The sequence below is a fragment of the Helianthus annuus genome, chromosome 5, assembly GCF_002127325.2.
Source record: "Helianthus annuus cultivar XRQ/B chromosome 5, HanXRQr2.0-SUNRISE, whole genome shotgun sequence".
NCBI classification, from domain to species: domain Eukaryota; kingdom Viridiplantae; phylum Streptophyta; class Magnoliopsida; order Asterales; family Asteraceae; genus Helianthus; species Helianthus annuus.
Genome location: NC_035437.2, coordinates 132120487 through 132135692, shown reverse-complemented (window position 1 = coordinate 132135692; position 15206 = coordinate 132120487). Strand labels below are relative to the sequence as shown.

General features: G+C 38.5%; 1 protein-coding gene across 2 annotated transcripts; it reads left to right on the top strand.

Moving 5' to 3' along the window:
• Window positions 1–946: 946 nt before the first annotated feature.
• LOC110941318 (probable methyltransferase PMT24) lies at window positions 947–7556 on the top strand. 2 transcript variants are annotated; one of them, XM_022182938.2, is made up of 9 exons: window positions 947–1089; window positions 2282–3048; window positions 3406–3555; window positions 3939–4209; window positions 4302–4412; window positions 5426–5600; window positions 6012–6284; window positions 6377–6571; window positions 7222–7556. In XM_022182938.2, the coding sequence occupies exons 2-9, from the start codon at window positions 2293–2295 to the stop codon at window positions 7445–7447; spliced, it is 2157 nt and encodes a 718-aa protein (XP_022038630.1). In that variant the 5' UTR covers window positions 947–1089; window positions 2282–2292; the 3' UTR covers window positions 7448–7556. The 2 variants fall into 2 exon arrangements, with proteins under 2 accessions (XP_022038630.1, XP_022038628.1); XM_022182936.2 differs by lacking the exon at window positions 947–1089 and having other exon boundaries at window positions 2166–3048.
• The last annotated feature ends 7650 nt before the right edge of the window (window positions 7557–15206 follow it).

Below are 15206 nucleotides of genomic sequence, written 5' to 3'. Positions count from 1 at the left end.
ACATGAAAACAGATGAAATCAGCTTCCAGACAATTTATATTTGCAAAAACAAACAGCACCTTAGAAACCATTTGATCAATGGTGGGTCACTACATATATTAATCGGTAAATGCTCCTTCTATTAAAAAAACTAAAAACTGTAGTTTATTTACATGTAAATACATGCATTCATCGATGAATACATTCTTTTCTTTCATGGTGTGTTGATTTTAATATGAACAATAAATCTTTCTCTATCCCACTACACAGTGGCGAAGATTAAGATTTCCGATGTCGGGGTCAAAAGTGTATATACCCAAAAAATTCTATAGAACCGGGGGGTCGAAAACGCATATACCCAAAAATTTCTATACGAAAGCTACATACATAACACTATTGAGCGTAAAGTTCGCCCCTGCCGCTACATCTGATCAACATTAGATACAAATGTTTATTGCGATTCTCACAGCCTTATATCTAAAATCAGTTTTGTATTAAACACGTCCCAATAGGGATGGGCATGGCACCCGCTCGGTACCAAAAGTACCGATACCGAAAATTCCCAAAAGTGGGTACCAACACCAATACCGAATATGCATGGTACGGTTCGGTACCGATATTTTAGTGTAAAATCCGGTAAATACCGGTACCGAACCGGTACCATACTGGATCGGTACCGAAAATGTCAAAAGTCAGTACTGAATCGGTACCAAAAATGTACCCGATTCGGTACCGATACCCGGTACCATTTGTTGATCCCTACTTCCCAATACATAAACAAAGTCGGGTCAATATTTGAACTTAGGGTAAACCACATGGGCATTATAGTAAGTTCAAGTAATAGATTAGTAATTCCCCATGATTCACCCCTCAAGTTTCAAAACCTTATACATTACCCCCTCACTGGGAGACGGCGACCCAGAGTTCTCCTGGATCTACTCCTGTATCGTCGCCACCGTATCCTCGTCCAAATTAATTCTTATTTTATCCACCCTTCTCTCTCTCCCTATATATTCCATGTTCATTCATACTTGTTTTTCCGCCATTGTCGAAGCAAATGAGCTTCAAAGTTTGAGCCTTTAATCAATACCAGAATAACAATCTTGAAAGGTAAATACTTTTCTTCCATACTTTATAATTTTGTTTTTTTTTTTTTGACTTTTAATATGATTTATGTTGGGATTTTGACTTTTAAATTGTGTAAGGATTGTTAATTTACTGTCCACATCTGGAGTTTAAGTTTAAAGTAAACTTCTCTTTTGTTCTCTCTGGTTTAGTCGTTTTAATGGTTTCACCTCAGTTATTTAAAAACGACCATTTTCCTCCAATTGTTTACTGTGTTTTTCCCATTTTGCTCCCCGCTGACTCTATCAAAATTGCTTGTTAACTGAAAGGGTATTTTGGTAACATAATACCGTTAGTTTTATACTTGAAGTTACCAAAATACCTTTTTAGTTAACAAACAATTTGGATGGAGTTAGAGGCAGGAAACACAATGGGAAAAACATAGTAAACTATTGGAGGAAAATGACTGTTTTTAAATGATTGAGCCAAAACCGTTAAAACGACCAAACACAGGAAGCAAAACGAAAGTTTACTCTTAAGTTTATATGTGATATTGTTTTGTTTTTTCTCGTTACATTATACAAATATTTAAATTTATTTTATCCAAACTTAATAGTGTGACATGTTGTTACACTGTTTTTCTTTCACTATTTTAAATAAAATAAGTTTTCTAAACGTACCCCTCTTCTCTCACAAAACATTAAAAAATAACACCCTTTTCTCACAAGAAGTATGTCGGTAGAGTGAGGTACGTTTAGCCAGACTCTTTTAAATATGGTCTGTAATTTTGTATATTGACTGGTACAGTTGTTAAATAATAAAATGTTTTAAACGTTCAGGGTTTAAGGGTTCATTAAATACAACATTTTTTCACCACCAATTTTAAATACCAATTTGGTGTTCAGGGTTGTATAGACTGATACAGGGTTATATGATGTCATATTACAGATTTTCCGGTATTATTATTTCCTTATTCTCATCTCTCCTCATGCCTAACTAACTAGGACCACTTCATTTGTTCTCACATCAAGAGTAACAACACAAAAATACAATAATGTTAAATTACCTGATAAAGTGTTATAATGTAGACAAGATGACAATGTCACAATTGTGACATGTTTGTTGTTTTAACCCGTGACCAAGATAACAATGTGTAACGATAATATTCGGTATGGGCTCGTCATCCTTTTGTTAATGTGTACATTCATTCGTTCAGTATCCGATTCGGGCCTTGCAGGTTTCTAAAAAATGGCTCAGGGAAAATATTCGCGGGTTGATGGAAAAAAATCATCATGTTCAGTGGCAACAGTTTTGTTAGTTATTGGTGTTTGTTTGATTGGTGTATGGATGTTTATGTCATCACCTGTGTTCCTGGGTCAGACTGTAAACGGGTCGGGTCAAGAGTCCAAGTCAGAATCCAAAACAAAGGTGTCCACAGTGTCATCTTCTCAGTTTGAAGATGATTCTGGTGATTTATCCGAATCTTCAAGAACTGGTGGTGGAAATGATGAAGAACCCGTATCAAGAATTGAGGAATCTAACACGAGAGAAGTTGAAACGAGCATTGGAGATGATGATGATTCAAGTGAAAGTGGGAAGTCAAAGTCAGAGGATGAAACGGGTTCAAGTTCGGATACTAATGAGAAAGAAGAAAAGAAGATAGAAGATGGTAAAATGCCCGAATCTTTCCCAGATGCTGACCGGGCTGAAATTCTGAAGGAAACACAAACCGATAGTGGGGATTTTTCCACACAAGCGGCTGAGTCAGCGAGCGATAAAGAACTAAAAAGATCCGGAAACGGTTACAAATGGAAGACTTGTAATGCAAGCACGGGCCCAGATTTTATTCCTTGTCTCGATAATATTGCAGCCCTTAGAAAGATTCATAGTACAATACACTATGAACACAGGGAAAGACACTGTCCAGCAGAACCGCCCACTTGCTTGGTCCCGCTTCGTCAAGGTTACAAGATCCCTGTCAGATGGCCCAGAAGCCGAGAGCAGGTATAGTCTTGCGGGTTGGTTAACGGTTTGAAATGGGTGAAACGGGCCGGCCAGGTTGGGTTGACATGAAACGCATTTTTGTTCATTTTTTAGAACATTATATAAGTAATTGACGCATTAATAGATTACAAAATCAAGATTATTTGAATAAGCACGTTAATTTTACAAAAATACGATCTAACAGGTTATATGCATTAAAATTAGACTTTGGGTAACTTTCGACACGCTGTTTCTCTTTTAGTTAAATTTGCTTATTTGACTCGTTCAACCCGTTGGGAGTTAATAATAATAATAATAAATCTGGAGATTTTGCCTCTTTTGTAGATTTACTGATCTAGTGCTGACTGTATATTTCAGATATGGTACAGTAACATTCCCAGCACCACCCTGGCTGAAGTCAAAGGGCATCAAAACTGGGTCAAAGTTACCGGTGAATATCTTTCTTTTCCCGGGGGTGGTACTCAGTTCAAGAATGGAGCTCTTCACTATATCGATCAAATCCAGAAGGTAAGTATCATTTTATTCTGTGTTACAAGTGGCAGTTTTGATCCATTGACTTACTAACGGATCGATTCGGTTAACTTTAATCTCTTTCAAAGGAGTAAAAAGAAGTTGGAAACTGGTCAAATGAGTCAACCTGAAGACACCCATAAGTTTATTTCAGTTCGTAAAACCCCCTAAACCGTTTTATTTAAATAATATAGTAGTTGGATAGAAGTGTTTCGGGTCAACCTAACCGAATCCACGGCTACATGTATAAAAAAAATACCCATTTTGATTCTTTACCCAACGGCCCGACCTGCCTGTTATGCCTCCTTTACTTTGTGTTTGTCCACTAAATATATTCTCATATCACGTTTATTTTGTCCAATTCCATTATACAAATGCAGTCATTGCCTGATATTGAGTGGGGCAAAAGAACCCGTGTGATACTAGACGTTGGATGTGGAGTTGCAAGCTTTGGAGGGTACCTTTTCGAGAGAGATGTAATTGCAATGTCATTTGCACCAAAAGATGAACATGAAGCTCAAGTGCAATTTGCACTTGAACGGGGTATTCCCGCCATTTCAGCTGTTATGGGTACCCAAAGACTACCCTTCCCCAGTAAGGTATTTGATGCCATTCATTGTGCACGTTGCAGAGTCCCGTGGCACGTTGAAGGTGATATTTTCAAATGGTTTGTTTTGGTGAATTAATAAATGATTTAATTATGAACAGAAAATAGTTTAAAGATGTAATACGTATGTTTTCAGGTGGAAAACTTTTGTTGGAGCTTAACCGTCTCTTAAGACCTGGTGGTTATTTTGTTTGGTCTGCTACCCCCGTTTACCAAAAGTTGGCTGAAGATGTGGAGATATGGGAAGGTAAAGTTTTATGTTATTTTGTTTCATGAGGTGTCTGACCCGGTTACTTATAAATGGGTTGATTTGAGTTGTGTTTTATCTCAAACGGGTTAGATGAAAATTTTAGCTAAATTGGCAACTGTGGTTCAAACGGGTCAAGTGAAATCTCTAGCTTAAAGGGAAACTGGGGTTTCAACAGGTTAAATATTGCCAAAAAAAAGTCGATTATAATGCGTGCGACCTCTGGAATCATTTTATTGTTATTATATCATTTTTGTAATTTTACTAACACATTAATTATCTATAATAATTATAAGATATGGACAAAAAGGTGTTGGCGGGTCCAAGGTTTAAAACACGGTTTCGAGGCATTTTCCCTTCGCCTCACGAGGCGTAAGCCCGAAGCGCAGTTAAAAAATAAATATAAATATTATATATCTTATAAAAATAGTAATACTAACTAAATTCATCATCAAATTCATCAAAATAATAAAAAACACACACAAAAAAGACATAAATTGCTTGAAATTGACACAAATACTCTAAAACATCAAACACAAATATCAAAAACTCCTGAGGCACAGCCTTTTTAGCACCTCAGCCCCTCAGAATCGTTTTTTGGCCGTTTCGCCTTGAGCCGCGCCTCAAGACGCACGCCTCAACCGTTTTTTAAAACCATGGGCGGGTCAACTCAACTTGAATTGGCCCATTTTGACCCATACTAGAAAATGACTGATGTTTACCCCAAACTGTTTGACCCGTCCAGCTTGCCACCTGTACCCTTTTCGACCCGTCCAGCTTGCCACCTGTACCCTTTTGTTTACATTAATGACTTCTTTGACCCTATGGCCCACAAGTTGCATGAAAAGATAAATAAAAATAGATACCAAACACACTCTTTTACATTTCTCCATTTGGTGTCGATTATCGTTGATTTACATGCAACTTTTTAGATATTTCAAAAATTATAATGATATTTTTAGTTATGAATTCCCCTTCTTGTTTCCCATCTCATATGTGAAATGATGTGGCAGCTATGTCTAAATTGACAAAGGCTATGTGCTGGGAGCTTATAACAATTTATAAGGATCAGCTGAATGAAGTAGGTGCAGCAATATACAAAAAGCCAACTTCCAATGAATGCTATGAAAACAGACAACAAAATTTTCCGCCTATATGCCAAAGCAACGATGATCCAGATGCAATCTGGTAAGGTTTTTAAACTTTCTTGAACTGCTTTTTGTGAGAAATGATCATAGCAATGAAAAGAAAAAAAGAAAAAAGACCATTTTTCGTGCATGTTGTAATGGGTCCGGTCGGTTGGGTTGACCCATAAACACGTTTTCTCTCTTTTTTAACAAAATGTTAAATATGATTCAAAAACAAGACTGGTATAATATTAAAATGCCTGTTCCCCTTTTAGCTAATTGTTTTACTTGACCCATTTTTGTTAAAACACAACCCGGATCGACTCATTCATAACTAGGCAAAAATTACCACTTCTGATTTTCATTTTATGAGAGTTTTCATGTTAAAATTACATATTCCCCTAACCCTTTTCATCATTACAAAGAAAAAAAATTATTTAAAAAAAATGTTTTGGCATTTATTTTGTTGCAGGAACGTAGAACTTGAGGCATGCATGCATAAGGTCCCGGTTGACTCATCAGTACGCGGTTCAAACTGGCCAAAGAAGTGGCCTGAAAGACTGGACTCACCACCATACTGGTTGAAGAGCACCGATAACGGAGTTTATGGAAAACCAGCACCCGATGACTTCACCGCTGACTATGAGCACTGGAAACGCGTGGTCTCCAAATCGTACATAAATGGTTTAGGACTTGATTGGTCTTCTATCAGAAATGTCATGGACATGAGATCCATTTATGGAGGGTAGGTCAAAGTCAAAGTCAAATGTTACAAACACCCCCTAAATGTTACAAGGTTTGAGATGTTGGTTGTTTATTGTTGTCAAATGTTTCTAGATTTGCTGCTGCATTGAGAGATCTGAAAGTCTGGGTGATGAATGTGGTGCCACTTGATTCGCCAGATACGCTTCCAATTATATACGAACGTGGACTGTTTGGGATATATCATGACTGGTGTGAATCATTCAGCACTTACCCAAGAACGTACGATCTTCTACATGCTGATCATCTTTTCTCGGGTCTTAAGAAAAGGTACATCATCTATTCTTATGCTATAACATAAAGGTGCCATTTTCTAAACCCGTTTACTAGAAAACGGGCTAGATTTTATTGGGCCGTTCACCTCTTCTACAAGGTTGAGTTAATAGCCAAAATAGTCCCTGTGGTTTGCTCACTTTTGCCACTTTAGTCCAAAATCCAAAATTTTTAAATCTAGGTCCCTGAGGTTTGCATTTTGTTGCCATTTTAGTCCAAATTTCAAAAACTCTCTTTTTTTACTGTTGCAACCAGCCTATTTTGTCCTTTTGTGCAGGGGTATTTTGGTTATTTTTATGAGTTATTATAACAAACTCAGATCAAGAACCTAGAAAACGGGACAAAATAGGCTGGTTGCAACAGTCAAAAAAGAGAGTTTTTGAAATTTGGACTAAAATGGCAACAAAATGCAAACCTCAGGGACCTAGATTTAAAAATTTTGGATTTTGGACTAAAGTGGCAAAAGTGAGCAAACCTCAGGGACCATTTTGGCTATTAACTCTACAAGGTTTGACCCGTTTCAAAAAGTTTCGTATTTGGCCCATTTATCTAGTCCGCAAAGGCATTGGTGGGTTCAGTGAGTATTCCCTGACGGGTTCTCATGATTACCAAAAAATAGGAAACTGACGAATCAATTTCGGTTACAGGTGTAAGTTAGCATCAGTGATTGCAGAAGTTGACAGGATCTTAAGGCCAGAAGGAAAACTAATAGTTCGTGATAACGTTGAGACGATTGCTGAGATCGAGAACATGGCCAAGTCGCTGCATTGGAATATTCGTATGACTTACAACAAGGAACAAGAAGGTTTGTTGTGTGTTGAGAAGACATTATGGCGACCAACGGAGGTAGAAACTTTAGGCTATACATTCTAATAGAAATCACTGTTTTCAGTTACCACTGTGCTAATATCTTCAAACTTGACCAAAAACTAGTTATTTTTCTTTTTTTTTTTTTAATTTAATTGCAAATTTAAATTGTGTAGCTTGTTTCTTGTAATGGCTAGGACATTGTCTAGCTCTATCTGTAACTGCTCCCTTTAGATAAAGGGAGTTTTAATTGTGAACAAGAATATATTATTTGGGTAAGGATAGTGTAAAAAGGGCCTAAAGTGTGAGAAGTGTATTATAACACTATATATAATACTATATAACACCATATAAACACCGTATAACAATATGTAACACCATATAATACCATATAACACTATGTAACACTATATAACATTATATAACAAATATAACACTATACATCTATCATAGACATGCTATTAGACAACCTATAGTGTTATATTTGTTATATAATGATATATAGTGTTACATAGTGTTATATGGTATTATATGGTGTTACATATTGTTATACGGTGTTTATATGGTGTTATATAGTATTATATATAGTGTTATAATACACTTCTCACACTTCTCACACTTTGAGCACTTTTTACAGGATCCTCTACCTATATTATTTAGCAATGAATTCAATAATATTGTAGGAAATATTGTTATATTTGTATGTGCTGAGGATATGTGCTCTGTGATTTTTAATTTTTCTAAAACCAAATCACACACACACATATACATACATATAGGATCATTCTTTCTGAGATTCCAGGATCCGGCAGGTTTGACGGAGTTTTGGTCCCGAGATAACCGGTTCGGTGAAGTATTATTGATAAGAAACGAGTAGAAGTAGAATCGACACCGAACAAGTCAATTTAATCTGGTTTCTATTCAATGATTTGAAGTTACATACCCGTGAAACGAGTTGGACAACATTTCTCCTTAGGGAACCAAAGCTTGTCCAACACAAGACCCCAACACCTCTATATATATAGAGCTAGCCCCATCGTACGAACCTGGGTAGCCCCTTCGTACGAACCTGGTGTGTGTCTAGTGGATCCGTATGAACCGACTAAAGTGTCCATTCGTACGTATGAATGGACTCCATTCATACGAAAGGACTGTTACATCACAAAACCTTTCAGTTCGTAACGGATTTCACACTATTCTATACAATATTCAACACATGCTCTATCTAGCCTATTCGCACAGTGGCGGACATACGAAATATGCACCAACACTTTCCCCATAGTTCCTCTTATGTTTTCTTACTACATGAATTGTGGTTTTCCCATTTTGTTTAAACTAATCCCTATGTATATTAATAGTTCAAATGAGAACCACCAAATTCTTGTTAATGCGTCAAAATGAGAATCGCAAAATAACTATGAAAAGTCACCTTTTAGCCTCTCATTATGTAAACAAGAGGGAATTGTCGCGATTCGTTGAGTAAAAGATACATAGAAGAAAGAGACCTCGACTATGATCCAATGACTAAAAATGTTGTTCATTTGGTTCCTAATTAATAGTTAATAGTTCAAATATGTTGAGAACGTGAGTGGTGTATGTTGGGAAATTGGGTGAAAATGAGAGTATTTTCACCAAGCGTTATGTGTATTTTGTCAAACTTTGGACAAATATATTGATATTATACTTTGGTTAATATAAGTACTATTTTATGGGTTTGTGTTGTAGGCCATGAGGGCTTTACAACGAACCAAACTTTGTCCAAATCGGAGCAAAGATGAATGAGATATCAATACTCAAAGAGGAGACTAAATATGTAAAAGCTGGAAAAAGAGGATGAAGCACCCTAACTCACACACTTCGCATCACCGTGAGCCGCTTGAGAGTCGTTTTTGTATTTTTAAAGGTCGGTTCGATTGACCTGGTTCAGGTCAGAGTGTGTGTGTCGGGTCAAAGAAGGTCAAGTCATCACCACGAGCCACTTGAGAGTCGCCTTTGTTTTCAAGAGCCTCACACCAGTGGATTCGCGAAGGGTGAAGCACCCTAACTCGCACATATGCGTGGCGTGGGCACAATGTATCGCTTTGATGGCACACTTCGCATCACCATGAGCCTCTTAAGAGTCGCCTTTGTGTTTTTGAAGGTCGGTTTGAGTGACATGGTTCAGGTCAGAGTGCGTGTGTCGGGTCAAAGAAGCGGCTCAGGTCATCACTGCAAGCCGCTTAAGAGCCGCCTTTGTATGTTTGAAGGTCGGTTCGAGTGACCTGGTTCAGGTCAGAGTGCGTGTGTCGGGCTAGAAAATCTGATGACGTCAGCAGTAGCGTCTGGTGACATCATCGGTTGTTGGTTTTGTTCCAACAGCAGTTTACGAGTCAGCTGTAGTTTGTTCATCAATTGCATTTGATTAGAAGCAGTTGTTTAGCACATCAGTTGAATGACCAGATGATCAGACACAAATTCCACTTCAGTTGTATCGTTCCAGCAACAGCTACTTAAGATCGCTTTATGGTTAAGATCAGTTGTACTGTTCCAAGAACAGCTGTTTAAGATCAACTGCATTAAGATCAACTGCATTTTCCAGCTGTATTGTTCTAGCAACATCTAGTTAATATTAGTTGTAGTTTCACACTTGTTGTTATGAACTGAAATAAAAACATTTCTAGTTAGAGATAATTAAACAGAATAAAATGATGATATTTAATTTTTTTGTTTTAATATTTAATTTTTTGTTTTAAGTCTTCCAGAACTGTTTCAACTCATTTACAGTATAAATACTAAGGGCACCTTATTCTAGTACACCAGAAAATATTGCAAGACACATAAAAGCTTCCAACTATCTCTATCCTTTTCCGCATGTTAACCCGCGACGTCGGAGCTCTTTCATGCCCTTAACGTCCAGGACGGGGTGTATCACGCTGATGATGCCTCAAAATCATCCACGTCTGCGTGGGCGTTAGCCAATTACGGTTAGCCTTACAATTGAAAGAAATGAAAAAGGACGTGAATGTTGAGGATTCTACGAATCCCACAAAACATATTATATTAGGACCGTAAACGGTGTTTAGACGGAAGTTCGGATAGAGAAATACTAATTCGGTAGAAATTTCGGCAGCATAACGTTTAGTCAACCCGATTTTATTAGCTTCCAAATCATACCGAAAGAGCATACATCATTAAGCTCTGGGAGAGAACACGCAGTTCGATCTCCTTTCAATCCCGAAAACTACCAAAGTTGCGAACCTAAGCGTATGACACTACTATATATAGGACATGCTCCTGCGCATCACTACGCGTGTACGACTCCTGCGTGCGTAGGACTCCTGTGCAGGTTCATGTCATGCGTTCCTAAATTCACTAAATCACACTTTCAACTATAAAAAATTCAACACACGCTCTATCTAGCATATTCACACCATAACAAACACACAAAATGCACTAACAGATTCTCCCTTGTACGTTGTTGTCAAATCTTGATCTCTAAATATGAGTGCTGTGTTTGAAAATTCTGCAACTTCAATCAAGTGTTTGTTGATGTCGTCAAATTCCCCTTTGATTGGTGATTCGGGTTTACATTTGAGTTAATGAATCCTAAACTGCAATCTTCATGAACCATTCACGAACTTGAAATTAATCAATGCAGCTTCTCCATTTCGACATTAACCACATCCGTGTTCGGTTTTAACACACTCCTTGCTCGATTCTCTGATCTTCAAAAACCTAACCGAAAATTGATAGAAACCTCAAATACCAAACTTATAAACTTCAAAATAACCACGAAAACCTAAAATCCCGTTTTCCATAATCAATGTTATGCCCGTTTTCTGTAATCAACTTTATGCTCTTCCATCATCATTGACTTGACTGATCAGTGTAAATGGTAATCTCCACACTCAGCAAATCTTCATCGGATAAAAAATTATCTGGTAACACATTGTAATCTTCAAGGTATAATGATAAATTTTCTTCACAAATTAATTATGTAGTCTTCTCCAATGTAATCTTCAAATTCATTGCTCCTCAAGAAATAACTCATTTTCCTGAAAATCCAATATGTAGTCTTTTCCCAGATAGAGCTGCCATGTATCAAGTTGCTTTATCTTGAAAACTTTTTTTTTGAAAAACTGATGTTCAACAAAGAGCGTCTGATATTCTCTGCAAACCAGCTTGACGAATACTGAGACTTTAATTTGTTTCCAAACTAAAGAATACGAGATAATATGCATTACCACATATTTGAGTCAGAACCACCTAAATACTGTTGCATATCTTCTCACTTTCTGTTAATTTTTGTCTGAATTTCCAAAAAATGCTCTACAACAACAATAACAACCGTACCCAGTATATCCCACCAATAGCAGAGCTAATGGTAGGGTCAGGGGAGGGTGAGATGTAGGCAAACCTTACCTCTATCCCTTAGGGGTAGAGAGTCTGCCTCCAGAAAGACCACTGGCTCAAAAACAAAAGCATACGAACAAACAAACGTGATACAAGCAGAAAAGACGGGTACCATAGTGAAATAAAACTGTCAAATAGAAACATGAGTAAGCATATACTACATAAACATTTATAACATCATAAAAAACCAATGCATATGTTACCTAAAGACAATCATATGCTAATTCCACCCTTAACCAAAAACTAGGCAACCTATACGTCATCCCTTAATAGTCCTTTACCTTAATCCTATGTCTCCATGAATCCCTATCCTGGATCATGTCCTCAGAGAGATGCAACTCTATCAAATCATATCTTATCCGCTCATCCCAAGTTAATTTAGGCCTGCCTCTACTTCTTCTCCCCTCCACAATGAAGTTTTCCACTGCTCTAACTGGCGTTGTAGTCTGCCTTCTCTTCACATGCCCAAACCATCTCAATCTCCCTTCTTTAATCATCTCCGCTATACTAGCTACTCCTACCATTTCCCTGAAAACCTCATTTCTTATCCGATCTAGTCTTGTGCGTCCACACATCCACCTCAGCATCCTCATCTTTGCAACCTCCATCTTGCGCACCTGTGCCTTTTTGATGGCCCAACACTCTGTTCCATACAACATAGAAGGTCTAACTACAACCCTATAAAATTTCCCCTTTAATTTAGTTGGGAACCACTTATCACACAACACCCAAGAGGCTGCTCTCCATTACACCAGCCAGCCTGGATGCGTTGGGCTACGTCACTATCTCTCTCCCCATCCCTTTGAACAAACGATCCTAAGTACTTAAACTTAGTTACCTGTGGAAAAATTGTGTTTTTGTCTTCCTTTTGTATTTTCAGGATTAAATGAGCTCAAATGAACAAAATAAACAAAAAGGCAGCTAAATCTAACATAAATACAAGAAAAGGAACAAACGTGGCATGCTCGGCCTCCCTGACAGCATCTTCCCAAGCAAAACAAAAGAACAGAAGGTTGAACACGCCCCGTGCTCAATGAGCACGGGGGCGTGCCCAAGTGTCAGCAGAAAAGACAAAGTTGTAGAAGCTTCTATCGCCCACCACGGGGTCGTGCTCAGCGGACACGGGGCCGTGGTCAACTATAAGATTCGCAGAATCCAGGGAAATCTTGATAGTACAGATACGCTTCTGCACACGGGGTCGTGCTCAGCGGACACGAGGGTGTGGTCAACTAATGCAGACAAACTGCAATTAATGAAGAAAGAGAAGGAGGATGGACATGGGGCCGTGCCCAATGGACACGGGGCCGTGCCCGAGCTACTGTTCAGGCTATAAATAGGGCTGCTTGGCTCATTTGCAAACCATCCCTTGGCACACCACCTCTCTCACACTTCACCCACCACCCACAACCATCACAACACCATCATCCACCACCATCATCCATTGTCCATCATAGAGTGTGTGAGTCGTCTTGGGATCCAAGATTGATCGTAAGAGTTCTTGACAATCAAAGTCCATGTTTGCCTAAGTCTCTTACATCACTTGGTGAAGACAAGTGTTTAGTGTAATACTTTTTATTTTTAATCTTTTCGCACTTTTTATTTGGTTAGGTATTAATGACTTTAATAACTAGTTTCTTATGTTGAAGGTGATTATTCCTTATCATTTGCCCGTGGTGTCTTGGCATTATTTTACTGTCTATATAAAATAAAAGATTTTCACCATTCATGTCTCCACGGTCTATATGGAGATATGTTGGCTACCTGGTCGGGGGTTAAGGGAACGGTTTGGTAAGAGTCTTGCCATTGTTCAGTGTATAGATCCTGCAAAGGACCTGGATCAAATTTAGTAGGACCTCCTTCAATACCCACCGGTATTGGATGGTGGGGTCCAAACTCTTTGATCCCCTCATAAGTAAGCTACTATTAAAACTTTAACCCGGCTACTTAGGACTGTATCCTTGCTGACTCAGACTACTTAGCCGAGGGTAACGTCACCTTCAAAGGAGGGGCCTACCACATTATGCATTAATAACTTAATTAATTATCTTTCAATAATCCGACTCTTTATGATTGTATCCTTGCTGACTCAAACTACTGGGTTGAGGGTAACGCCACCTTCAAAAGAGGGGCCTACTACAATAACTAAGATAATCTCTTAAAAAGTGAAAAAGTGCGGAAATAATCAAAGGTTACACTACACACGAGTCGGATCCAAGTGATTCATCTTGTCTATCTGTTTTTACTTTTATTTTATTTTTCAGCATTTTAGTTAGTTTTATTTTTCTAGTTTAAAAACCTTTTTCTAACTTTTGATTTGATTAGACGTTGAGGATAAACCGGTACTAAAAGCTCTTGTGTCCTTGGATGACCTCGGTATCATACCAACAAAATACTATGTCCACGATGGGTACACTTGCCCATATGTGTGTTTAGTGTTAGTAAATATCGTGTTTTATAAATTTAAAACTTGGCTAAAAAGTGTAAAAGGGCTTAAAATATACATTAAAATTATATTACACCTAACGCGCATCAAGTTTTTGGCGCCGCTGCCGGGGACACAAGGATTTTAAGAAGTTAGGAATCAACGGCCTAATCGTTTTTTCTAATTTTTCTGTTCTTTTTAGGATTTTCTTAATTTTTTCTGTTTCTGCAGAACTCAACACGGGCCGTTCCTGGTAGGACACGGGCCGTGCTCATCATTGTTACTTGCAGTTTTTATTTTCCGAGTTACAGAGAGTTGAGCACGGGGCCGTGACGGTGCAACACGGGGCCGTGTCGAACTCCCCAGTAACAGGGATCCGGAAAACGATCACTGTATCTCCAACCACGGGCCGTGTTCATCTGAACACGGGGCTGTGGTGAAGCTTCTGACCACCGTTCTTTTTGTTTTTATTGCAGGACTTGGAACTCAGACGCCACATCTGAACTCTCCACGTAGTGTATGAGCTACAGTTCTAATAGAGACGTAAAAGAACCCCTAGACGAACCCGAACGCTTTCTAAAAGAAAGACTTAAAGCTAAAAACCAAGAGAGAGTTTTGGGGGACCCACTTCCAATGGCGGACCAACGTACCCTCATGGATTACCTACGACCCACCGTAGGTAATCTCGGGGCCGCTATCAATGCACCGAATGTCGAAGCTAACAACTTCGAACTTCGGCCACATTTGATACAAATGCTTCAAAACTCTGCAACCTTCCATGGGCTTGCGGACGAGGATCCTCATCTACATATTACTAATTTCTTAGAAATATGTGATACCTACCGGATCAATGGGGCATCAAATGACGCCATCCGCCTTCGGATGTTTCCATTTTCACTAAAAGACCGAGCTAAGGCTTGGCTTAACGCCCTCCCAGTTGGCTCGGCAAACACCTGGGATGAACTAGCCCAAAAGTTTCTATATAAGTATTTCCCTCTGGCTAAAACGGCT